Source organism: Acipenser ruthenus, chromosome 19 (genome assembly GCF_902713425.1).
Source record: "Acipenser ruthenus chromosome 19, fAciRut3.2 maternal haplotype, whole genome shotgun sequence".
Classification (NCBI taxonomy): Eukaryota; Metazoa; Chordata; class Actinopteri; order Acipenseriformes; family Acipenseridae; genus Acipenser; species Acipenser ruthenus.
In genome coordinates, this window is record NC_081207.1 from 29293749 (window position 1) to 29320753 (window position 27005).

Genomic DNA, 27005 nt, shown 5'->3' on the forward strand with positions numbered 1-27005 from the left:
CATTTCTTGTGTGCTCAATCAGCTGGCTGGGTGAATGTGTTCTACTTTGCTCCCGTGGTTGGTGGTACTAGGGGAGCATTTTGTGTAAACTACGTCTAGCTTTTTAACTAGGTAATAGCTTTAAGTAAAGGCTGAGGAAATATAACTTCAGGTTATACACGGTTTCAGTGAAACCGTCAGCGAAGTTTTAAAAACCAGAAACACTGGACTTCAGTCTTTTAAAATAAGTTTTTAACTGAAAAGCCCGAAGGAAATCTTTCAGCCTGCGCTGTTAGTGTTACTGAGAGGTAAGGGAGCATTTGTGTGGTTGGCGCTTGTTTACGCTTAAACTATTTCAAGGTTACTTCTGTAACGGATTATTCGGATACTGTAAGTGGGTTGTTATTTTAAAAATGGTATTTTCAAAGATAAATGCACGCCTTTTGTGCGTGTCTATGAGTTATAACCTTATTTGGTTAAACTTCCTGTCAACTCGCATCAGCTAGATGTAATTCATTGTAAATTGATTTTTATCATGCTTCTATTGTTTGGTCACCCGTGTTAAAAAATAAAAATGCTGAAACAAAGGGGCAATTTGTGCTGTATTAAATTAGAAGTGGGGTATCACTTTGATAGCGATTTAGAATGCTTGAAAACACACGAGTAGCATTACTACACGACCAGGCGGGGCTGTATACAAACTGATCTATTTATTAAGCATTATTATTATTATTGTTGTTATTGTTATTGACATGTTTTATAAATAATGTGCAGACTTATATAAATCTAAAGCCCATATGCGCGCATTACTGCAATGGTAAGGGTGTGTCTGTGCAAGTGCGTTATTAAGGGAATCTGCCCCTCCATACAGTTCTGCATTACATGAAAATCAAAGCACCGCTTTAGATACAGTGTAACATTAAATGCAGTGCATATGGCGCTACTAAAGTTAATATACTCCATAGACCATGCTATAGGAGTTTGTGCTATGTGCCCTGCTGTTTAGTGTGTTCACCTCATGCATGCAGTGTTCAGAGTGCTTCGGAGATTAATTGAAAGGAGGCCACTTTTCTGCGTTGTAGGAGATGTGTGTGTGTGTGTGTGTGTGTGTGTGTGTGAGAGAGAGAGAGCCAAAAGCAGGTACTGTGTTTATCCAGCTGGTGGGCTGTGCTGTCTCTGCTGAATACACAAAGAACACTGTTTTGAGAAGCACGCTGTACGTGCCATGCTGCCTATAAAGCTGTCAAAACGGTGCTGTTCTGTTCATTACCTCAATGTGAAGGCTGTTTGTGTTTCGGATTTAAGTGTATTGTAGTTTCAGGGCCTGCCGCTCCTACTGGAGGGTTTTTATAGAGGGCAGGTAATTCTATTCCATTTTAGCTTTTGAGCAGGTATGTTCCAAACTTCTTATTTTAATGCAATCTATGCAGGGAATTAAAATAGCTAAAACAAATATGAGCTATCTAAGGGTTGAACAGCCCCTCTCTAATCTAACCTTGCTGTGCAGTGAAAGAAGATCCACTGATAGTGGCGTGTCATCCCATCTCTGCATCAGTCCTTCGCAAGCTCTTCCTCCTGTGTTTCCTTTTAAAGCATTTCAAATATTTATTAATGGTCTTTTTTAAAAAAAAAAAAAAAAGCTTTGTGTATTTTTTGGTTCACTGGAGCAAATAAGTGCTTTGATGAAATTTAAAGCAAATAAGTGATTTAAATAAATGACAGGAAGAAATTTTTCCTGTCAGATTTACTTGTGTGATGCTGTATTTTGCATACTTGACACTTTTTATAAAGTGATTAGTGGATAGGACTCAGATTTAAGTAACCAACCAAATAGTGTTTCTAACAAAAGACCAGGGTTTCAATACAGGTGACGCAAATTGTAGATTGCAAACCAAAAGAGGCTCTGATTTGCATGCCATGTGACTCCCTTCCGTTTGTTAGTGGTGCCCATGTGACCCTTACACTTCATTCACAATTCCAGTTGCTCCTAGAGAAGAGCATTGTTGTATTGGCAGTGACTGAGAGGGGTCAGGGCAGAGCTTTGTGACCTAGGCAGTGACAAATATTCCGAATTCCGATCCTGAGAATTCCATACTAAAGTTCTTAAGGAAGTACTAAGCCCGGGAGTTCAAATCCTTCAGATATAAAACCTTGGGATCTGATGAGCTGTCAGGTGAGCTGGTTTTGTTTTCTGATTTTAGGTCACATGATATACTACTGATATAGTAATAATTTAGTGTAGACTAGCGTGAAATTATGCAAATTAAATACAGTTTTCACTTGCTATTAATCATACTAAAAATAAACTGTACAGTGCTTGCTTGCTGTATTGGTTTCTGAAGCATTTCTGTATAAGAAGTTGCTGGTAGCTATGTTGGCTCCTGCCTCAGACTGGCAGTTCTAGTAATGGTGCTTCTGTCTGTTTGGCCTTCTGAAAACATCTCGCTGCAGGGGTACAGTACAGTAGTACAGGAACAAGCTCCAGTGTGTGCCAGTGGGTGGCAGCATTGCCGTGTTTTCTCGTACCAGACTGTACCACCTATGTATTGTACACGTGATTGTGAAATGAAGTGTGGTACTCCACACTTAGTGGCAGGGCAATGTTAAGTGTCACTCATTCCATTTGTGGTTTTAGTCCATCTTTTTCATATTGGCTTTTATTCAGAAGACCTAGATTGCAACGGAGATCAAATCTAGCCAATGGTTTATGTCCTGTTCTTTCTGAACGCTGTAATTAGCCTGAAATAGTTCAGGGATTGAATCGGTGGGGAAGGCGTGGGAAGCAGCTCGGGGTGTTAAGATCCCAAGCTGTACTTCCCAGGCTAGGATATCCGCTATAAAAAGAAACATGATTAGCATTTGGAATAAAAACCAAAAACAGGGCTTTAACATTCTGGTTTGAGACAGCTCTGTCTTGATAGCCAATAGAGTTTCATTTACTAAACAAAGCAAACCACTGTCTTGGAAATAAGCAAAATGCCTAAATCTCTGTCTATTTTTAATTACTGTAGAATCCACAGACTAGGAGAGGAAAGGGAAGTTTAAATCCAGTTGTATTCTGTAACTCTTTCATCGGTTAAAGATGAATAAAAAAATATACTGTAATAAACAGGCAACAATATGACTAGGAGCAGGGTTGGGGTCAATTCGTGTTCTTTCAATTCCGATTCCATTTCCAAGGACTTGGAATTGTTTTTGGAATTAATTAAATGGGAATTTTTGTTAGTACTTTCTATAAGCCAGTTCATTCTAATGCTGCAGGGAGCCACTCGTATTTTGTAATATTGAGTATTAATACGTTCTCTCCGAAGCGTGTCATTTGTGGTGCAGGTGAATATACTGAATGGCTTTGCAGGGCAACAAAAGAGGTTGATTCTTGACCACCGACCAATCAGCTGCACTGTTCAGGACAAGGGAAGATGCAGCTGTGTTTTGCAAATGCAAATAAATAATTCCATCCGCAGGCCTGGCAGCCCAATTGCTTTGCTTAAAGCCCTTTGCTGACAGGAGTGGCAGATGGAAGGGGGCTTAGTGGATCTGTGGGAGGAATCCAGGCACAGAAAATTCTTATGATAAATGACGTAGAGGAGGGATAGAGACCAGGGCAGTTTGATCTGCGTAGTCAGGCTGATAGTCTGCATTGCGTGGGTGGAACAGAGGTGAGGTGTGGGTGGGTGAGGAGGGGTATCTTTACAAAGGAATACCATAGTGTTCAAAGAAATGCGAAATTGAAAATAAAGGAGTGCCAATCACCTTTTTTTTTTTTAGAATTGCGTTGGGTGAGTTCTCTTAGACAATAGGATTGCTAGGTTAGGTACAATAACAAAGGGATAGTTTAAATAGAAACTGTTTAGTGTGCTTGAGTGTGCTTGACTTGAGTTTCAGATCTAGGGAGGAAACCTGTTGAAGTCACTGATATGCCTTTCACAACATCCGAGATTGTAAAGATAGCACTCATGGAATGTTTCACCTGGCTACTCCGTGACAAGGGTGTGTTCGCTGCTCCCATCTTATCAGCTGACTGTTGGATGACTATTTGTATGAACTGCTGTGAAACAGCACAACAAACCCTAGTCTGCAGTGAGGCACGATCGTGGAAACGCCATCAGAATTTCATTCACAAACTGGAATCAAACCGTGTCTCTGAACTGGATTTCAGTGGACGTGGAAGAAGAGGATTCCTTGGTTTTACAATTGGATTTTAAAAGAGCTGCAGTGTCAGGGAATACCTTGGAAACCACAGTATAGCCAGAATTTGGGACTAGCTTCTTTAGCAAGTGGACTGTTGGTATTCTGGTAAGTTGAACTTGGAGAACTAGTAGTTTTGTGACAGACTTTAACAGGCCAAGAACAGGCTCAGCTTTTTTCTTATTAGAATACATTTAGGAAAAGTCTTGCGGGTACTGCAATGTACTGTACGATTATAAAGAAGACTCTTATTTTGTGACTTTTTTTACTCCCTGTTGGCATACACTCTTATTTTTATATTAATTATACGTTTGTCATTTTTATTCTGACTCGCAAAAATGATTGAAACGGAAGACTGAGCAAGACATTTGTTTGTTTTCTAAACACATCTTCCCTGGAAGTTTTCCAACTGATTTGCATACCCTGAAAAGGCTTCTGCTAAGCATGCAAATTTAGACTGGAGGCTGGAGCCAATCTCACTGGAGGAAGAGTAAGAGCTGCTTCTGATCACCTCCGTGGCGGATGTCGGACTGGAAGTCTTGAAGTAATTGTGGATCTTTTATTTTTGTGAAGTCTAAGGCTCCATTCTCATTCCTGGCTGTAAACCCATCAGACATCATCATTATCAGACAGCCCTTCCAATACCAAGCTGGACAGTATCGTCCCAATATAAAAAGTAAACTGTGCATTTTGAATTTGAAATTACTTGCAGGTCTAAACTTTTTTCCGTACAATTAATTCTCTTTACCACTGGAATAAAAAAAATAATCCTGTTAATTGTTCCTAGTAACTATTTTAAGCAGATTTGACATAACCCTGAACGCATGCTTTTACCAGCGACTTTTTAGAAGTGTGCTACCCCTGTACTACTCCCTCCACTTTTGGCACTGATGTATGTCCTGTGTACTCTGGTGGTTCTGTCCTTACAAAGCCTGTTCAAGGGGCGTAGCAAAGAGGCCGTGCCGGGAAGCTCGGATCAAGAGTCCCCCAAAAATGGTTCAGGACCCCCCAAAGATGACAGCAGCCACCACAATGGGTACCAACCCAAGGGGGGCTGCAACAATAACTGCAGAGCTCAGGAGGAGTGTAGGACCACCAGCAGCATCCAGAGCACCCCAAAGGAGCTCTCCAGACTTGAGCAGGTGAGAGAGACTGAACTGTTTTCAGTACCAAGGGTTGCTGTATTGTGTATGTAGCGCTGACGCTAGGAGTTACTGCATTATTTAAAAAAAAAAAAAAAAAACTGGTGTTCTTCGCTGTGTGTTGTAGGCTAAGTTTGTGCGACAATCAATCTCTCACCCCCCAAACAAGTAACGTTTCAGTCTGAGTTGTTATGTATTTCTAAAACAAGACATCCCGAATAGTCACACTTCTTTTAAATTGTTATTTTTAGATCTGTCGTTCACATTTGAGCAAGTGTACTGCACCAGCAAAAATACAGTACACGATATAGTCATACAAATATTTGTTATAATGCTTGGTCTAGCTTAAAACGTGCAAGGCTTGTTTCCAGGCTTTCTACAGCACATTACAAAGATTTTCCATATTTGTTGGAACTTTCTCTTAATTAGCTGTGCAGCTTGGAGCCTTCCTGCGTTCCTAGGAGCCCTGTGCATGACGTGTTGTGCTCGGACCACTTCTAGGGGAGCACATGGTGTACACACTTTGAAATACAAACCCCTGCTTCGAGAGGGAAGTTTGTGCATGGTGGGGATGTGTGGTGATCACGTGGACCCCCTGTAGCAGAATCTTCTTCCCCAGAGCTCTGGGTCACCATGCAGTAAGAATGCTTTGCTGTTCTTGCCAATACTTGATTTTAACCCTCATGCACAGGGAAGAAAGAACACAAACCGCATGCTCTTGAGATCAGTTTCCAGATCAGGGCAGTGGAAACATGGCATACTGAACTCCAACCCTCCTGCTATTGAGGACGAATGCATCCCCTTGAGCACAAAGCCATCGCAGCAGGAGATTGCTTTTTTTGGCACTGTAGTACATGTTCCTGTCTTCCAATACTGCTAGGAGCACATTTCTCCCGTTCTAAATATTTCAGCTGGTGGGAGAGGACTGGAGAGGTTTGGCTTTGTGAGGTTCTAAAATATTAATTTAGAGTGACGAGGAGGAGGAGGTGTGCGTTCCTGAGAGATGAGAAAGGATACTGGGTTAGATTTCTTTGTTACTTAGTAACAGGAGGGAGCCGAGTGGATAATGAGCGCAGTGTGTGCTGGATGTCGGGAAGACGCTGTTTTAGTTCTGTGAGAAGTTAGTTCAGTGGCCGTCTCGTGATGTGGCCATGAGGAGGGCGATGGTGCCGGAGGGACGGAGGTAGGTACTGACCCACATTATCTGACTTGCGTGTGTGTCTCTTAAAGACTCTGTTACCAGGGAGAAGAAGAAAAGCCTCCACTGAGAGAAAAGCCACTGGCATGTGTTTTGTGCTTATTGTTGTATGCACATGAAGGAAGGATATTATTTGGGGAACAGAAACAGCAGTTTTCTGTCTTTCAAGTTGATGGAATATATGTTTTAAATGGTTCGGTTTATCTTTTGATACAATATTTTTCAAGCTGATCCTTTTCGTTTTGTTTAGTTTGTAATTTTTTTTTTCTGGCACTGCAATTAAACATCTTGTTCTGTGCTGTCTTGTTTTATGCTGGGATAGTTAGGGGTTTGAAACAGTCGACTGACTACCCCAAGGTCACGCAAACATTCACAGAATTTTTTTTTTTTCCAATTAGCTTGCTAAACGTAGTTTGTTTTGTATTTATCGGGTGGGGGTTCTAAAAATCATGTTAAATCACAAAATATGCCTCTAGTGCAAGCAGATTAGTATTTGCATAAACATTGCTTTGCAAATATGGTGTAGCTGTATCACATTTTACCTGTGTGCTTACACAGAGAATCAAAACACATCTGATAGGATTTCAGTATGTTTTTAAAGATGCAACCATTACAGTATTTGATATTTTTGAAAAAGAGGAATACATCTGTCTTGAGCTCAGTATGTGATTGGGATTACTTGTAGTTTGTAAGTTTGGAATGAACAACTCTGGTCTGTGTGTGTTGTGGCCAGTTTGTATAAATTCCTTTCCTGTGTGTTTGTGAAGTTGCTCAAGTCTCTCTGGAATGCCATGTATAACGTCATTTGTATTTTTAGTCCTTTCATTTTGCCCAGTTATGAAAGGACTCACTTGAGGCAGTGTCTTCAGCGTGCAGGGTGAGGTGAAAAGTTATTTGATGTGAGAACGTTAAAGGACATTTTGTCTGATGTCTGTCAATGCCATTATCTCTGGTGCTGGGTTTATTTACATACTCTGGATGCCAGGAGTCATGGTGTGTTTCAGAAATGCAGGAAGTGGCAGATTTAACCATCGAAGAGAGCAGAAAAATATGCATTTAGAGCCTGGTTTTGTTCTGTATATATAAATTATACTTTTTTTTTTTTTTTTTTTTTTAACTTGTATTATATTTATTTAAGAAGTCTTTTCTCAGATTTTTGTCCCAGATTACTGTAGCAACACTTCTTTTGAATCTCTTGTTGAAGCTGAAATTAATATATGCTATGCTTACAAGTAATTTTATTTTATTTGAGTTGTACAATAAAAAATTAAATAAAATACAGTTTACTCCATATAGCGGACGGCTGTCCAGTAAAATAAAAGGGATTGTGAAATACTTTTTTTTTTTTTTAAATGAGTCGTTTGCACTCTCGCTAGTATATCCTGCCTGAAAGCTCAAGGGAGCTTTAATAAGAAGATAACAGAAGTAGGTTAATGAAATACAGAGCAGACTGGCAAGCAGCAGAGAGGGGTGTAGAGCATGCTGGGCTCAGTCAGGAAGCAGGGTGAAGGATAGAGAGGGATGGCTTTGACTGTATGGAGTTTGCTTGTTTGGGTAGGCAGCATCACATTTTCTTCATTTGGGAGGTTAGGCAGCGACGCTGGCACGACATCTGCACAGTACAGACACATTGGCAATAGCATACACTGTTCTAGAGGTGCCAGGCTTGTGTGATTGGAGTAAGATCAAGGGGAACTTCAATCATATGAACATGTGACCATCTGGTAAAGAGATGCAAGTGAGGCATTCTCTTTAGGAGAATGAATGCCAAAGTTTTCACTCTTAAGTCTGTGGAGTTTTTTTTTTTCGGAACTATGTTAAAATGAATTGATTTTGATAATGCAGGGCAGCATGCAGGTACAGTTCTGGAATTCTGCCAGCCAGCCTCGGAAAGTTCAAATGAACATGTTTGTCTTTGGCTGGGTGACATTTGAACTGTTTGTGTGTCTGTGGCAGTAACATGGAAACGTTACCTGCTGGTTAGGCAGGTGATAAGCGCTGTTGTGGATACAGAATGCTTGCTGTGTGGTTTGAGCCCTGCACGTTGGGGATGGGGATTAGGCTCAGGTCTTAAAGCTGTCACAGTTAGGAGTTTGCTGTGCAAATCCGTCTTGCTGATCCACTTCCCATATAAAACACTAGCGTCCCATGTCCCTATTTGAGAAACACTCAAGTTTGTATTCCTTGTTTCTGTTTAACATAGAAAGACAGCATCTGCAGAAAGAACTTTCCCCTCAAGATCTTGCAGGTTAATTACAGAACCATGCGGCCATCTGCTGAAGCTGAAAGGATTAAGACAACCTCCCTCTATCGATACCTGAGCTCCTGACAGTGGTGTTTGTTAGAGCTGGCTGTTAATAGCCTGCAGGGGCCCTTTCTCTGTACTTTTTTAATGTAACCTTCTTGCATGGATAGACTGAACTCTTGCTGTTAGCATGCTGGGATGGATGGGATCAATCCTCCACAGGAGTTGGTTCGACTTCGATGTCACTAAACCCGGCTCTCCGAAGCTGTCTGTCGGGATAATGGGTGGTAGATTCAAGGTAAGAAATGAAATTAGCAGGGACGCCAAGGCTTCTCCCGCAGTGTAATCCAGGTGACGCAGTGTGCTAACAGGAAACACTTGGACGTTCCCTGTGACAAAACTGCCTTCGTTTTGACTAGTAACCCCCTTAAACAAGCTGTTCCCTTTCTAGGAATATGCTGTATATTTATAATGAATGAAATTGGCTGGGCGGATGGAGTGGTTATTCTTAAGTCTCGGAGTCTCTCGTTTTGGAGCTTGTTGCTGTTTTGCTATATATTGGTTCGGAGTGTGTACGTGTGAGACTGCATGCAGTTAGGGCTCGGTGTGTTTAATAACCCTGCGTATCAGCATAACAAGAATCAGTTCTGATAAGTCTCGGGCTGATTACAAGGGGTGTGTCTGTGTGTGTTGTGCTCCCCTTCGACCCTGGGTTGATGTAGATCTGCGAGAAAGACAGAGAGAGAGGTTCTGCTGTATTTCTGCTGCATCAGAATTGTGTAGCTGCTTCTGTTTAGCAGACCCCTCATGCTGCACATCCTGTTCTTAGCATTATAACAATGTATTAGTATCTGAGGAGTGCTTTTCACCAGCGAAGTGTACTTTGGAGAAATGTTCATCCTTTGACATGTAGTGTTCTTTATTCCATCAGTCCAACTCATGCAGTCAAGCAACTGCAGCGTGTGTTGTAGTTTTTGTAGTCTAGGACCTTCCTGGAGATGGGTGGGATAGCGGGGAAGTGTCGCATTTCTCTGGCCGCAAGGTCTGTTTTTCAAAAAGAGCTTCTGATCTGCATCGTAGACTCCCTGGAAATGTCGTCTTTACGTTTTTAATCTCCTTGGGCTGACACAGATCCTAATAGCCGAAGGCGTTTGAAATTCATTCAGAAATCTGATCAGGATTCGGAATAACTTCATAGAGGCACATTTTGAAAGTGTTATCCAAACGTGCAACATTTTCCACTTTCACCGTTATTTTGTGTTCTGTTAAACTTATTGATTTGTGAAAATTCAAGCAGTTCTGCTCACCGTGTAGAGCAGACAAACAGGCTCCCCATTTTGAATGAGGACTCGAAAAGCGCTTGCTAGCTCAGGTCTGGACTGCCTGCTGCACATGGTCAGCGCTACTGTAAACTGGGTCGTAAGAGATGAAGAAAATCCCTTCATCCTACAAGCGCTGTCCTTGGAAAGGATCCTCTTAAAGGATTTGTTGGCTTCAGTCATCTAGGCAGTTCTGATTGGATTTAAAGATGCTGTGAGACCACTTTGCAAATAGGTGCACACTTGCAGATGGACTTGCTTTTCAATAGGCGAGAGTTTGTATTGTACCTTTTTTAAACTGAGATTCGGCACATGGTGAGGGTGAAGGAGTTTGTACCGCCCATAGAGTAAGTACACAGGAAAAGTGAGTAGTGTATGAACCAACAGGGACTTGCAAAAAGCATGTAGCCTATGAAAACTGAGACAACAACACTGTTAGTAGATTTCTCCAATCGCATTAATCACATGTCAGAGATACTTAGGCGGGTGGTGCTATGACTAGATTGAAAGTTGTATATTCGCTCACAATTCTTAATTGGCTTTAGGGAGCATTGGGATGAGCAGTTGAATGTATTTGATGTACTACACAAGGCTATGTACATGTATCTCCTGTATGCCCAGCTTTAAACTGACTGCTTGTCTGCACCTGCTGGCCAATTACAGAATCCAGGAGCTCTGCAGGCAAGGATCACATTCCTGCACAGTAAGCACTTTCAGGGGCATGGCACTACTAAGGTATTTGGCGCCCTCTTATGGGCTAACTAAACTAGGGCACAGTGTATACTTAATGGCCTGCAAGATCTTTTGTGTGCGGAACAGATCTGTACCTATTGCAGACATGCTAAGCAAAAAGTACCACTGTGTTTCAGCTGGTCTTCTCCGATATCTTTCCGTGTCTGTTATATTCAAAGTTAGCTTGCTATGCTGTGTGTGATCTGCCCAAACCATTACTTCCTATATTGGCAACAACAATATAAAAAAAAAAAAAACTTGCATTTAAACAGAAACTGTAGCTGCAAAATTAAAAAAATTATTATTAGGAAGCTTAAGCAATGATTAAGACTCAGCTAGAGATCATTTAACAAAAACAAGTGAGGAAGGGAGGAGCTGTAGAACAAGCCCAGCTTAGTTTCTTACTCATGCTACCCATGAGAGCTATTAAAAGTGTCCAAGCCTGCAACGTAATATTTAAAATATGTCAAGCATCTTGAAAGCTATTTCTTGCAGCTCCAAACTACAGGTAAGAATAATCAGTCTACTGGTATTCATTCTGTTACGTGTGCGTGCGTGCGTGCGTCCGTGCGTGCATGTGCATGTGCGTGTGTGTGTTGGAGGGATGGTGGGAAGGGGGGAAGAAGGAATTCAAATACTTTATTAAATATGTTTTGAATGTGTTGCTGAATATTTAGTCTGCTCATTATTATTATTTGTTGGTTACTCATCTTTTTGACAAGGGGGGGTTTGAGCAAAGTAGACCTTGCTTTGTATTTAAACATACAAGCTTTAAAACACACAGCTCTCAAGTAAAGCATATGTCGGTGGATAGAGCCTCTGGGCTAAAGGGACAGTGCCTGTGGTCAGGATAGTGTGTGTGGAAACAGAGGAAGCTCGTAACGAGACCCGTGCTTTTCTTCTCCCCCTCCTTCCTGTTCTGTGCTGCCTTGCTTCCAGCCAGCCCAGAGGCAGCACACCGTTTTCAAACCGGGGGTCATGCTCGGAACACGCAAGACCTGGGACCTTGGCCACTCCCCCAGTCTGCAGGAGCTCTGGAAGAAGGACTGCTCATTGGACAGTGAGTATCACGTGATCCAGGTGCTAACCAGTGTGGCTGCATTCCTTGCATTGCTCAGTGATTTACAGCAGGTAGGGATAGGTAATACCTGAACGCTGAGTTACTTCTGAAAATCTCACAGCGTGCTTTAGAGGAACCTTGAGTGTGAAAGGATTCATTTCTTTCTGTTGAAAAAAAGCCTGATTTGTTTGCTTGTGTTGCTGGAAGTGGTTTCTGAAGCAGTTTCAAGGTTGTAATCAGATTCGGTTGATCTCAGTATGAGATCAGGAGCCACTGTGGTAAGTTATGTTTTTGTTTTCCTGGTTACTTTTACTTGTTTGCTACGAGTAAGACTAACAACATTCAATGAAAAGCTTTGAAGCCTTAATGAGAAGTTAATCCATTAACTGAAGCTCTGTGGTAATGGAGGGAAAACAAATATTTAAAACCCTGGTATGACTGGGAGGATGAGGATGAGGGTGAGGGTCTTTATTAGAGGTGTACATGTTGTTGCTGGGGGTCAGCTTGTCATTAGATATAAGTAGGTGGTCCGTGCTTAGGTATGTAGTAGCTATGAATGCCTTCTCTGTAAATGCTGGGAGATCTTATTTGTCCCACTCTTCTAAATCTCTATTTCTGTACTAAATTAACAAACCCAGGCTATCATTCACTTACAGTAGCCTACATTTGTTTTAATCAGTTACCCATTAATCGAAAGGCAAGTGATTAGATAGCAAAGGTATTCGTTTTAACAGAGCGTTGGCACCTCCACAGGTTGTAACGTCTGGGCAGGCCACTGAACTCCGCTGGGAGAGGCAGGCGTTTGTTAGGAGATGGATTTCATTTCTTGTTCGGGGTGGCAGGAAGTTTCTCTCTGGTCTGATCGGTTTCTTCCCACGTTCCGAGTGATCAGTGAGGGTTTCTGCAGATATCTCAGCTCATTCACGCAACCAGGAATTCAATAATGTGAAGGAAAAGAGATTTTTCTGTATCTAAAGATTGTCAATATTATACTTATTTATAGCGCCAATCAGTTTGGTGACGTGGACCCGACCCAGATCATGAACCCCGATACCCCCCAGTGGCTTGGTACCCAGATGTTGTCCAGCTAGGCTGACTGCACTGTGCTTTCTTTCTTGTAGGAAACGGTGTGGATTTCCTGATGGGTGACGGCGAGGAAGAGAGCAGCACCTACATCCCCCTGCAGCCTTCTTTGTTCCAGGGCAGAACGATGACCATGGATCACCAAGAGCCCAGCAACGAGCAGGACCAGCAGCTCGTCATACAGGTGGAGTCAGGGTCTATAGAGGGCTGTACGTGATGGGTAGAGCCTGCACTGAGGGGCCAAGCAGGAGTGCAGAGCAACGGCAACCTTACTGTGGAGGGCGGGACCACTTTACAGTGGGGCCATATGGGTTTTTTATGTGTTCGTTTTTTTGTGATAAATTGCCATACACTAATGCACAGAGCTCCAGATATTGTAGGAGCCACACACACGCACACAGTTTGTTTCGTGAGAGTCCTTGACTAGTCCTGGGGGCTAGCGGAAGAACCAGACAGCTATCAGTTAGTCATGGTTTGAAAACACTGCTGACTTACTTGGCTCACCATATTACACAAGGTCAAACAAACACCTTCCAGTCATTATTACAAACCTGTGCTGGAATAGAACAAAAGCAAATTCTGCTGGTGATACACTGAGCCACCTAGCACTGGGTTCCTGTGGAGTATCACTTGATATGCCCCACAACTTGGTACAGCTTGTAATCCCATTGGAGGGTGTCTGAACCGCATTCCTGAAGGCTATGGTCAGGCCCATTGCATTAGATCCACTGCCGAGGCCTGGTGTGTATAAACAAATCTCCTGCAGGTTCAGACAAGAAGCTGTCTGTGTAGAACTATACGCAGAAAACCTCAATAGGAAACTGTAATTTTCCACTCAGCAGGCTCAGTGAAATTACTGGAGGAATGTTCAGCAAACTGTAAAATTAAAGGTTTAATTGTTCAAGTAATTTACACAACTGGCTAGTTTGGCAGTGCTTAAAAAAAATTACTAGCCTGTTCTTTCTGATTGGATTCAATGCTTCAGTGGAATAGATAGCAATTCATAGCTTCCTAATCTGCATAGACCCAAGAGTCTCATCCTAGAAGCAATTACTTTTTATACTGTTTTGGTACGTTTGACTCTCTCATTTACTACATTTACATAGTGGAATTAAATGCGTGCCCTGTTCTGATGGAGATAATTTTTTTTTTTTTTTTTTTTTTGTAAATTGAATTTTTAATCTGAAGCCACCGTGTAATGAGATGGAATATGAGGACGCATAAATATTTTTAATCTCCATGGACAACTGAGACAGATACACCAAGTGCTCCAGTAGGAGTAGGAGTCTGAACAAAAGGAACAAATGGGATTTCATGCAGATTTTCTTTTCGTGTCCTTCTGCTTTTCCTGTCCTTTCAGTTAATTGGGTTGGGTAGAGGTGTGTGCCTGTGCTTCACTGTATTGTCTGTTCCCATGAGCAATGTTTAATCTCTCCTTTGTGCTCACTCTGTCTATTTCTCTCTCTCTCTCTCTGCCTCTCCCCTTCTTTCATTGTCTGCAGGAAGTCACCTGGTCTCTTACAAGGACGTACACATTCAGTGTAATTTTAACTTGTCATTTGTTTGTCATACTTTTTTATGGGTTATGATAATAGTCATGTCTTAACAACCGACTATTGCCCCATCCCGTCCCATTCATCAATAGTTTGTGTTTGACGCAGTTTGTATATGCTGTTTCCCCTGATGAGGGATTTGATGTCGTGTAGCACTGGGCCAACAGCCTGTACTTGTGCAGGAATAACTGGAAATCAGCTGCAGATGTCGGTAGTATTGTGCTGTCTGTGTGTGTGTCAGTCCCGGTCCTTATCTGTGCCTCTTCCAAGCTGGTTGAGCTGGTTCCTGACTCTTCCTCCTGATGCACATACTGTATGGCTATCCCTATAGCTGCAGACTCTTTCAAGTGTTGAGGAGTCTGTCTCTGTATGTGTATGGAAATGCCTAGTTGAGTGCCACTAACTTACAGGCATCCTTGCCTTTACTGCATCAGGGTAATCTACAGCAATGTTCTCTCTGATCAAACGGGTCTCCTCTGTCCAGGGGAGGTGGTTTTGGGAACCCGCTCTGTCTGTCTCGGTGTATCAGTGTTCCTCCCCTCACTCTAAACCCTCTTGCCAGCTGATTTCTGAAGCTCTCCCTCCCTCCCTCCCTCGCAGGCCCTGCAGGAGAAGGTGTGTCAGTTCCAGGCTCGGCTCCGAAGCGAGGAGGCCAGTCGTAAGCTGCAGGTCCAGCTGATGCGGAAAGCCCACGAGCAGAACGTCCACGAAAAGCTGGCCCTCATCAAGAGCCTGCAGGAGGTGGTGTGTGAGCAGGAGAGCCAGCTACGCAAGGGGAATGGCACTGGTAGGTACAGCTGCCGGGAAGCAGCCAGTCCAGGCTTTATAATGAGCTTTTATATAAAGTGTGGCTGCTGTGGATAAATCTTACAAACTATGAATTGGTGTTAATACTTAATGCAGTTCAGTCATGTAAAAAAAAAAAAAATAGATTGGAAAAACATGTTGCAAAAAACCTAGCTCTGTTTTGAATTAAAAGCTATATGCATACTTTTATCAAACACTGATAAAGGCTTCCCTTTTTAGAGTTATTTATTTAATGGGTTGCGTTCAGCTCTGAGGAACAAACGCTGACTGAAAGGCTTCGCTCTCTTGCTCTCCTCCCTGCAGCGGGGAGGCGGTCCAGCCTGGGCTCCCGGCCCGCTCCCTCAGTCCAGCGGCTGGTGGAGACTCTGACCTCAACCCAGGAGGAGAAGAATCGGCTGCAGGAGGACCTGCTGTCCGCCCAGGAGAGGCTGTGCAGCCGGGAGAGTGAGCAGCAGGCCCTGATCCGCAGACTGCAGGACCAGGTAAACCGAGAGCACCTCTGCAGGGATACTTTACAGATTACAGTAGAATTAACGATGTGGGTGCATTTTCAAAGACTACGTCCATTTGTCCTTACTGTCCCATTTGACGTGTGCTGATCACACGTGTTTTAGAATCACTAATGTGGTAGCTGTCCAGAACCGCTGAGCGCCGCTAACTGGACTGGGTCTGTGCTGTGATTCTAACGCAGGTTGAAGACCTGAAGGAGAAGCTGTTGGACCAGGCAGGGGAGGTGAATCGACTCCGCTCGGAGCTGGTGGGTCTATACGCACCATACAGCACCCTTTTAATGCCCTCTTCATTTGCCCCTTTGCAGAATACTGTACAATACAAAGTGCCTTAGCTAGGAACCCAAGGTGTGAAGATGATAGTGTTTTATTTAAACACTTGACCCGCTCCGTTAAAAAGCCAGACTAGTTGGTTTGTTTCTTGCAGCAGAGCTTTAATTTCATTAAAAAGGCATTCATTTCAATCCATTTTGAGTGTGAACATACAGCAGTGCCTCTGTTTAACTTTCACTGGAAGGTGAACTATAGTGTCTCCAGTGCTTCATTTGTACAGAGAGAGGTGCCGGGGCGCAAGCAGTGACAATATTACCGTTAAGAACCGCACATTCAAAAAACTTTATTTGAAAGAGTGCTATGCTACTGTTGTAAGTTTACAATCACGTATTCCACATCTTATACCAAGTAATAGTATGCGCAGAAAAATGTATTTTAAAAGCAACTGAAGGATAAAAAAAAAAAAAAAAGTGACAGTAATGTAATGTGCACATTAATCTTTTAGCCTCTGGATATGTTCTCCATCTACAGAGCACACCCTTGCCTGGGCTTGCTGTGCTTGTTTGTATTTGCCTGTGTCGAGACGCAGTTCCTATTATTACAGCCCGCAGCACGAGCAGGAGCAGAGCAACACTCCTCCTCCTCTTCCACGTCAACTCAGCTGCCTCGTACCAAACGCCAACGTGAACGTCTCTGGCTCTTTCTCAGTTCACGCAAGAACTGCGTTCGAATTTTAAGAAAACATCAGAGGCTTATTATGCCTGACGAAAATTCTTAGACTGCATGCTTTTGAGAGCAAAACATAGTGTGAGATTTTTAAGTTTCATAACGTAAGCCCAGAGGTACCGAGGCTACGCCCAGGCAAATTAAGCACTGAGTGTTTCTAAAAATGAGTCATTGACCTGTTTTTACAGTGAGCTTGATCTTAGCTTTTTTTTCCAGTCTGTGGTTTGCCTGGTTAAACCCAGATGGGTCTAATTTAGACTTGCAGCCTGTAATTATTGCTCGTGGATAGTGGATTTTTTTTTTTCTTCAAACATTAAAATAAAGTTGTTGTTCTTCCACAGGGAGCAACAGACTTGGAGAAGCATTTAGAAATCCTGGAATCAGAGAACGAACAGCTGAAACAGGAACTGAGCGCCTGCCAGTCCTCTCTGCACGAGTTTCAGGGAGCTCGCTCGGGCTGTGTGGACTGCCATCACAACCAGGTATGGAAGCAAAGCACCCTGGCAGCAAGGCTGCCAGTGCAGGTTTCACTGTCAGGTTAATGAGCCACACCTCGGCTAACACAGAACTGTAGAGAAGCTTAAGAGGAACTGATTTAAATAATAGAGAACCCTGGAATTAATCTAATCTCTACACAGATAGAGATGCAATACATATTTAATTTAACTAGAACATTTTGCTTGAATGATAGCCTGAGAGGGAAATCCTATTTTATTTGCCCACAAAAAGCATTTAAAAAAAACTATTTATGGGAGGGGCTTATAATGATTGCCTTCAGGAAGGCTGCAGTGGAGGATCAGGACTGAGGTCATCGCTGCTGTTGCCTGGAGAGCGAGCGATGACGTCCTGCAGAATGATGTGTTTCTGTGCCCAGGACCTGCGCGTGGGCCTAGCCCAGCTGGAGGCGGAGGTCGGGCAGAAAGACATCATGCTGGCGGAGCTGCAGCAGGGCCTGGAGAGGAAGGCCAGCCAGGTCTCGGAGCTCAACAGGCAGCTGGAGGACTCCCAGCAGCAGAGGGAAGACCTGGAGGATAGGCTGAGGGATTGCCAACAAGCCCTGGCCAAGCAGGCTGCCCAGGTCCCACAGGTCCAGGTGAGGAGGATAGCTGAAAGACTGGAGTGTTTGTGTGTGTGTGGTGGTTTTTTTGTTTTTTACATTAATACACAGTAAGAATGCTTTTGGTGGGGACCCTGGTTGTGTGTTTGTGATTTGTATGTAATATTCTCTCTCTCTCTCTCTCTCTGTCGGGCAGTATGTCACTAAGACGGTGGAGGTGGAGTCGAGCCGGTCCAAGCAGGCTCTGTCGGACGCTTTGTCCCGGAACCAGTACCTGCAGGAGCAGGTGGGATGGCAGAGGCAGCTCCTGAGAGAGCTGGAACAGCAGCTGCAGGACTCGCAGAACACCACAACGCAGCTCCGTGCACAGGTGAGGGTCCCCCCTATCCCACACCCACTGTCACTGTCTCGCATACAGACACACACACTGCTCCACGTGCAGGTCTGTGTCTCGCACACACACACACACACACACTGTGCTCCGTGCGCAGGTCAGTGTCCCGCACACATTCCCTGTGCTTTCCAATTTCTTTTGCTTTTCTTTGCTCCTGGTCACCTTGTGTGTCAAGGTTGAAGGCTTTGTGTTCTGTTATTCAATCCTGTCCTTGAGCTCCTATCCTTTTAACCCCAGGGTCTGTGCAGTCCTCCTCTCCTGTCCTGTTTGATACACCAGAAAGACTCCCCTTCCCCTTAACGGCTGTTTCCACTTGCATTACAGCAATGCGCTGACAGGAGCCGTCTTTGTCGGCTGCTCTCTAGAGCGGTGGGGAGTCACAGTGGCACGTTGGTTCGTAGGTTGTCAAAGGTTGGCTTATTGTTTGTTGCTTGGTGGTGTCAGTGGTTATTCTAGGGGCAGAGGGATAAGAGGTTATTTTGGGCTGGAATGCAGTGGTTTTAAACATTTCTAAATATCGCAGCCTCCTGCCAGTTTGAGTTTTGCCTAAATACAAATGGCACCGGCTGAAATGGGACGGTAGTGGTGATTTTTTTGTTTTTTTTATACATATCTTGTTTTTTGCTTTTAGATATTTTATTTGCATTAACTTGTACTTCAGGGGGTCTTGCATGTTTTATTTTTTTATGATTATTTGAAAATAAAGCTTTATAAAGAGGTGGTGACAACTTTTGACTTTTTTGTTTTTTGCTACCATGGTAACTGCAGCAATTTTTCTTATTCAGAACGGATAATTCATCTGGGATTATTGCTGAATAACCCATGCTTTTTCCAAGTTGCTGGTGGTGTGATAATGCAGTATAATATGTGCTTATCTAATGCTGCTTCTGCTGTAGTTGGCCCAGTGCTAATCAGTAGCGAGACTTTTCCTCTGTGCAGTGAAATCACTGTTCGTTCTTTTCTTTCACATCCCGCCGTGCAAGTGTGTGGAGTGAGGGGACTGATGTCCGCTGGTTCTGAAGGCTGTGCTTGTCTTGTGATTGGATTTGCAGATCATGCTGTATGAGAGCGAGATTGAGCGGAGTCAGGGTGAGCTGGTGGATGAGCTGCAGTGCTTAGAGGAAGAGAAGAACCGGGTCATCGAGGAGGCCTTCGTGCGAGCCGAGAGCGAGATGAAGGCAGTCCATGAGAACCTAGCCGGTGAGAACCTAGCAATCGAGAACCGAGCGCGTTGTAGCTTTAGTTATTCCAAGCATTCCTGGACATCATCATGCATGCTCCTTACCGATATGTACAATGTATTTAAGATATCCCAAGAGTTCCTTGGTTCTTTAGGCATTTTTACTTGTTGTTTTTAATCGACAATAAATAACCATTTACTGTACACCACCAATAATAGAGTTGGAATTTGATTTCAAGACTGAAAACGGACATTGTCGTGTATTGGTATACTGTTGTAGCAGTCCTTTAATGTTTTGAGTACAGTAAGAAGCATGCATCCACTAATGTTGCTTGTCTATCAGGGGTGAGGATGAACCTCCTGACTCTGCAGCCTGCCCTGCGGACTCTGACCTGCGATTATAACTGCCTGAAGAGACAGGTGCAGGACTTCCCCTTCCTCCTGGAGAAAGCCATCGGTGAAGCCAAGCAGGAGGTGAGGGGTCAGGGGTCAGGGAAGAGCAGCACCAGCTGGCTGAAACTCCAACTATTGGGCCTTCACTTCCCAATGAGTTTGTCAACTTTTACAATTCACCTCAGTCCAATTCAAAGGGGTTTATTGCAACTATGTGTGCTGAAAGACTTAACACAGCTCTATGTACGTTACATGCTTCAAAACATGCAGTGTTGATAAAGGCATGATGGGGGAAGGTGGCAGGTTTTTGACTTATTCATTCACGTGACAGAAGAGTAAGTGAGGGATTAAAGTGGTATTAAAGTGGTCAGATACTTGCAGAGCACTGGACACTACTGACTCTGCCTGTCTGTGCAGATCTGCCAGGTCATCGGGGAGGTCAGCGCCACCAACCAGGACCTCCTGTCCAAGTACAAGCGGGAGATGATGCTGAGGAAGAAGTGTCACAACGAGCTGGTGAAGCTGAAAGGTGAGAGAACTGACCGCACCTTGGGGGGGGGGGGGGTTAATTAAGGGATCACACATGCACTTTTTTCTGTATGAAGACTTTTTTTGGCAAGTTAAATGGAGCAAATTTTGCACTGGGATACTGAGATTTAATGTCCTTTTTTATGTAGGAAACATCCGTGTTTTCTGTAGAGTCCGTCCTTTAGCCAAGGAGGATGGCGATGGGCCTGACTCCAAGAACGTGGTAACCTTTGACCCTGAAGACGATGCTCTAATGAGCATATGGCACAAGGGGAAGCCGATCGCGTTTGAGCTGGATAAAGTCTTCCCTCCACAAGCAACACAGGGAGACGTGAGTATCTGTTTATTAGTGGCTTATAGAGCATCTCCCTTCTCTCAGCTTGTTCTTGTCCCCTTACAATTTGAATATTATTTACTCTGCAGGTTTTCCAAGAAGTCCAATCCTTAATCACTTCCTGCATTGATGGCTACAATGTCTGTATATTCGCCTATGGACAGACGGGCTCAGGGAAGACCTACACCATGGAGGTACTCCCGCAGGGCCCTCTTGTATCTCCTCTTTTATAGAACTAGATTCAAGCGCTAAGAGGATGTTGAAACCTTGTCATTGTTGTCAGAAAGTAATATCTCCCCAGTGGTACCAAGGAGCTTGTTCCTTGTCTTAGATCACACTAATGCCACCCTCGAATTCCTCCTTCTATGCCTTCTGAACCGACGTGTCCCAGTATCAAGCATTGTGATTTCCCTGTGCTCTACTGCCACCCTCTGCCAATGTACCTAGCCAAGCAACTCATATCTATAGAGAGCTTTCTAAAAGCAGCAGCAGTAGCATCACCCCTGAGGGGGAAAACTATTTCAAGACCTTCATTTTAATGTTCCTCATTTCCAGGGCGTCCCGCAGGATCCAGGGATTAACCAGCGTGCACTGCGGCTGCTGTTCTCAGAGGTGGAGGAGAAGGTGTCAGACTGGGAGTTCACCATCACTGTCAGCATGGTGGAGATCTACAACGAGACACTGAGGTGCGTCACAGGCCCAGTTTACTTTTCCAGTGTGTTAACATTTAAAACGTTTTAAAAGGTCTATCAAAAAAAGACGCTAACCCTAATATAATCAAACAGAAAACCACAAGCATTCACCTACTACCAGGCAGGCATCCCTGGGATAATGTCCCAACTTCCATTCCCATTTCAGTGTTTGATAAAGCACATGAAAATGCCATAAAGAGATAGAGACTCACGTTCTACATTTATTGTCTGGCAAAGTATATGATAACTGCACCTTGTGGAAATCTGGGCAGTGTTAGCGTTCTATATGGAGAAGTATTTACTTCATGAACAGATCCAATTTTTATGTAAGTCACCTTTTTCTGCATGCATTAGTAGAGCTGAGTGTCTTAGATTCTGATAATACTCCGAAAGCAGAAAGGCAGCTGATTTTTAAATGTTTTAATTTTTTTTTAGGAATTTGCTGGGAGACAACCCCAATGAAAAGCTGGATATTAAAATGTGTCCGGACGGGAGCGGACAACTCTATGTTCCTGGACTCACAGAGTTCAAGGTTGAAAGTGTGGATGATATCAACAGGGTGAGTGTGTGTGGTTGTTTTTAGAGAACTTGAATTATGATGAAACCTGGTCAAGGCATCCTATAGCACACGAAGCTGGGGATGCAGCAGCAGCAGTGATGGAGCTGGGGTGCATGTTCCTACCCCACTTGTTCACTGTGTGTTGTGTTCCTTCCTCCCAGGTGTTTGAGCTGGGTCAAATGAACCGGGCCACAGCCTGCACCAACCTAAACGATCACAGCTCCCGCTCCCATGGGCTGCTCATCGTCACGGTCAGTGGGATCAACTGCACCACCGGTGGCCGCAGCACAGGTAAGAGCCACGGGCTGGCCAGCACACTGCACCGGGGCTGAGCAGAGACCTGGAGCTGTGTACACAGAGCACTGCTTTACACTGCAGAACTGCCCAAGATACTGAACTGCTATTTGAACTGTATGACTGTTGAACGCGAAGTAGCTCTTCAGTTTATTTAACATTTAAGTAATGGCTGCACGATACATTGTGTCCTTGTTTCACGATCTGACTTAAAAAACGGATACAAATATTGAAATGGCTGAAGTTTGGTGAAGAGCCCTTAGATGTGCACTTGAGTGTCAGCATGGTCTAATTATTAAGTCATGGGAGGGACAGAGGGAGCACTGTGTATTGTAAATGAAACTGCTTGTACGGTGGCTGGTGTGGACGCGTTTCTCTTCGTTCCAGGCAAGCTGAACCTGGTGGACCTGGCGGGTTCGGAGCGCATTGCGAAGTCTGGTGCGGAGGGCAGCCGGCTCAGGGAGGCGCAGTGCATCAACAAGTCTCTGGCAGCGCTGGCAGACGTCATCCACGCCCTGCGCTCCAAACACGGGCACATCCCCTTCCGCAACTCCAAACTGACGTACCTGCTGCAGGACTCGCTGAGCGGAGACAGCAAGACGCTCATGATGGTCCAGGTGGGTCAGTCACAGGAGACCTACAATGCTAGTGTAGTGTCTCCCATTGGTCAGCTACATGGCCACAGGGCTGCAGTAATAGTGTTGTAGAAAACGTGGGTTAACCAGGGATGGACTTCATTGCACAGCAGTTTGATCAGTTCCTGGCTTTACTAGGAGTTTAATCAGACACACCTGAGCTTGTTACCTGCACACTGTGGCTAATCAAGCTCATAGTGAAACTGGAATGGGTGAAACTGCTGTTTACATAGATGACAGCAAATGAGCACAAAGTATTGAAACTAAAATCAGAAATCATGCCTGACAGAAAAAAAAAAAAAACTTTGCACATGCTCTGTTTCCCTGGAAGCCTTGAGCATTAGATTTTTCGATCTCCAGGCGTTTTCGTTGTTGCATCTTTTCTCCTCTCCTCCTCCTCCTGCAGGTCTCTCCAGTCGATAAGAATGTGAGCGAGTCGGTTTGCTCCCTGAAATTCGCCCAGAGGGTTCGCTCAGTGGAGCTGGGGCCGGCCACACGCAAAGCCGAATACCAGTCCTCCACCTCCTCTTCTCCCACCCCCACTCAGGAAAACCTGGAGGTGAGAAGTGCTTCCCTTCTCTGCCCTTGTTCCTCGCCCTCCGGTTTATCTGCAGAATCGAAAGATTGCAGCTGTTGGCTTACTCTCCTTCAGTGTGCTTAAGGTTTTGGGTACGCTACCACAGTAGCAGACCCCCACTTTAACACTAATAGGAAAACCTGATTTCTTTGCAGGTGGATTCTCCACCAGCAACCCCAATGCCCACTGTGTCGACACGCGGGGCTGTTACTGCCTCTGGACGGACAGGGGGCAGCACCAGGAGGAAACTCCCTCCCTCAGGTATGTGAAGAGCCTTCACTCGCCCATGTTTACTAGCGCTGTGTGTGTGTGTGTGTGTGTGTGTGTGTGTGTGTGTGTGCGCATAGATGGGGAGGGGCAGGGGGAACAGACTCCCTTTCGCTCACAGCCAAACGTGAAATAGGTCAAAGTTTTCCTCTCCCTGGTTGGCCTGAGTTAAACTGAATTGCTCAAACTGAAATGGGAGTCTTGTTTTTATTCCTGGTGTGTGGAAGCTTTCTAAAACCCAGCTCAAGAAGATCACATAATGTCACACAACACTATTTATTTTCTTACTAATAAATGGTTTATAAAACAAATTAAATATGAGCCTGACACTTATGAGTTACAGTCCTGGCTTGTCTTTTTTTTTTTTTCACCTTGGTCAAGCAGACTTTGACAATTCAATGCAGGTACAAAGTCTTGAACTGTTTGTATTTCCAGTACAAATGCACACCATGTCACCATGGGGGGTTCAGGTAGGGTTGGGATGGGGGGTTCTGATATGTGAAAACTGTATCCTTGCTGCATGTGACCTCAGCAGTACGTTTTCAGTCTGAACTTGTGATTTTACTTGCAGTGACGAGTAACATTTAGAGAAAGCACCACATGGTCCTACCTGGAAGGTAGGTGTGGATATTCTTGCAGCTTTGCATGGAAACCTCATTGCATGGTGCCTGAAAGCCTAGAGGAGTATTTAACAGCACATGAGTTAAATACACAGCGCTTCCTCTATGCCTGCTTGGGGTCCAGGACAGAAGGATTTGTTTTTTGTTCATGTGACTAAAAGCTTTCATTCCAGACGGCTGCTGTAGATCTGCTGTATGTCCATTGAGAGACAGTGTCCCAATTTCCTTAGCATACAGACTCAAAGGTCCCGGGACATTTTTCCTTTATTTTATTTTTTTCTCTCTCTGCTTTGAATTCAGAGATTATGCACTACATGGTTACTCAGCACCAACCCCATTGTTTATTAAAGAAGGCTGTTTTATTGACTCTAACATGTGGGGCCAATCAGCACTTTTTTATTTTAATTGAATCTGGTCTCTAGAGCCTCAATTTTACGTAAACCCTTAACAATTTACAATTCATACTCTTATTACAATTGGATGTTTTTTATATTTTTTAGGTTAAATGCGATCAATGCGAGCCGAGACCTCAAGCCAACAGAAGGCTTGGTTTAACTTTTGAAATATCAAAATCATTTGTACAAAATGTTCTTGCTTCTTTTAATAGTAATTTTTTTTTCTCCTTAGGAAGAGTAAAATTTACAGCCTGACATGGAAAGGGACCTGCAATCCTGGAACGTATTTATTTTTTGGTCCCTGGATCTTCTGCCTATACCTGTTGTATCCACTGGACTGTGCACTGATCAGCTGAAGTAGAGGACTCTGTGTGCAATTTCAGCATGGCTGTCTCCTTCTCATTGCTGATTTCCTGCTGCAATGGGTTCTTCTAGAGGTGACATTGTCTGTGGCACAGAACTGAGATCTCCTGTCTTCAGCCTTTGCCAATCAACTGAACTGCTGCCTTTTTATCTGGAGGTTTTTGATATTTGAAGCTTGGAAAGGGGCGGGGAAGGGGGGGCACATCTCCATTCTTAGTTTTGCTGAGTGGGGTAAGCACTTTATTTGTTCTGCTGTAAGACCAATACATGTATTTTAATATATAAATGTAATTTTTTTTTAATGTTCTATATTGTGGTATTGTTTTTAGGGTACTGTAACAAACTGAAAAGAAAACAAATTTACGTACCTCCCTGGATTGATAAATAAAGTCTTTATTTTTTTTATTGATTTAGGTGAAATGCACTAAAATAGGACACATGTGTTTTGTAAGCAAGCAGTGAGATGCCTTTATATCTATGCAATAGTTTTTAATTCTTCAGACCCATTTATTTTTATTGGGATCTTTTAGCTTGGAGCATAATTCTGATAAGAAATGGGTAAGTATCGGAGTTCCAGTACTAAAAGTGAAAGTTAACTGTCTACTATGGAAAAGTGCTTCCATTATGAGAATCAGTCCCTTATAATTTAACCAGCCATTCAAACCCATACCCAAACATAACATAACATAACATGTGTTTTAAGGTTCAGACAGTTTCATTTCATTCCAGAGTAGAACTACAGTGTGCATATGAAATGCTAAAGTGAGCTTGTGTGATATATCTCAAAAAAACAGTTTGCATGGAAATCTATGAAATAGCCAGCAACACAGCTCTATACTGAACCCTGCAGCTTACTCAGCACCCCGAGACACAATAGAACTTCAGTATATTTCTACCATGTGTGCAGCGCTACCACAGAGCCTTAGCTGGTGTAGGAAAATCATTTTCTACTCTTAATAAACAGCGAGAACTGGCACACAGAGTACATGGAAAGGTGAATAATTATACTTTAGTTTGGGATTTCATTAGATCGTTTTTTTTAATTTTATGATAAGTCCTCCAATACTCCCTGACCAGTTCCGCTGATAATTTCGGTTTGCTTGATAATAATAAACATTAAACCAAGCAACATGGGATCAGAGCCATTACTACATCCTATATCAAATATTATCCTGAAAATCCTACCTTCCAAATGGACCTGCTTTTAATGAGTTAATGCAATAAAACCCAATTGGACTTAATTGGTGTGTAAATAAATTGCAAAGAAAGCACTGTACAGATGTTTTTGTAGAATACCATTTAATTGTACCTGACCAGTATTTTCTAATGTTCTGTTTGTAAATGTTTTCTTTATCTGTGTGTTCAAGCAGAAGTTTAAAAAAAAAAAAAATGTATACTTGGCAACAACACATATGTGTTTTGTTTTTTTTTTAAAGCCAAAATGCTTTTGTTACATTCAGTGAACTTCTTATTTTAAGCCTTGACATACATTCGAAATGAATTACAATTAAAAACATATTCTTGTTTTGGTTTTATTAATTTATTCACTGTGTCTGTAAGATCATTTGGCATGCTGCGAGTTACACTGTCTGGCTTAAGAACATAAGAAGGTTTACAAACGAGAGGAGGCCATTCAGCCCATCTTGCTAGTTTGGTTGTTAGTAGCTTATTGATCCCAGAATCTCATCAAGCAGCTTCTTGAAGGATCCCAGGGTGTCCGCTTCAACAAGGCTTGCGTGGGAGTTGTCTGAAAACTGTTTTTACATTTTAAGTAGGGATTTGATTATTATTTGCTGAGGGTTACATTTGTTCTGCAAGACCAGGATTCAAACCAGCAAGCTTCTTGTTGCATGACTCACATTGCCCTCCACTGAAAAAGCAACATCAGAAGAGCACATTGAGT

At 43.3% G+C, this 27005-nt stretch overlaps 1 protein-coding gene across 11 annotated transcripts; it reads left to right on the forward strand.

Moving 5' to 3' along the window:
* LOC117424693 (kinesin-like protein KIFC3) lies at positions 1-26645 on the forward strand. 11 transcript variants are annotated; one of them, XM_058992771.1, is made up of 23 exons: positions 3643-5309; positions 11743-11863; positions 12985-13130; positions 15100-15286; positions 15610-15788; positions 15998-16063; positions 17156-17296; positions 17689-17907; positions 18068-18241; positions 18590-18676; positions 19318-19465; positions 19789-19919; positions 20256-20367; positions 20516-20697; positions 20790-20894; positions 21256-21386; positions 21828-21951; positions 22113-22242; positions 22633-22862; positions 23287-23439; positions 23613-23718; positions 24296-24341; positions 24972-26645. In XM_058992771.1, the coding sequence occupies exons 1-22, from the start codon at positions 5058-5060 to the stop codon at positions 24310-24312; spliced, it is 3141 nt and encodes a 1046-aa protein (XP_058848754.1). In that variant the 5' UTR covers positions 3643-5057; the 3' UTR covers positions 24313-24341; positions 24972-26645. The 11 variants fall into 11 exon arrangements, with proteins under 11 accessions (XP_058848759.1, XP_058848761.1, XP_058848762.1 ...); XM_058992776.1 differs by lacking the exons at positions 3643-5309; positions 24296-24341 and adding an exon at positions 1-287; XM_058992778.1 differs by lacking the exons at positions 3643-5309; positions 24296-24341 and adding an exon at positions 1-287 and having other exon boundaries at positions 11747-11863.
* Positions 26646-27005: the final 360 nt, after the last annotated feature.

Excerpts from the sequence above, each read along its gene's own strand:
- LOC117424693 (XM_034041321.3), top strand. The coding sequence starts at position 5,058 with ATGTATGTCCTGTGTACTCTGGTGGTTCTGTCCTTACAAAGCCTGTTC. Across the intron at positions 5,310-11,742 it reads AGCTCTCCAGACTTGAGCAG|CCAGCCCAGAGGCAGCACAC; the intron begins GTGAGAGAGACT and ends CCTTGCTTCCAG. Across the intron at positions 18,677-19,317 it reads TGGTTCGTAGGTTGTCAAAG|ATCATGCTGTATGAGAGCGA; the intron begins GTTGGCTTATTG and ends TTGGATTTGCAG.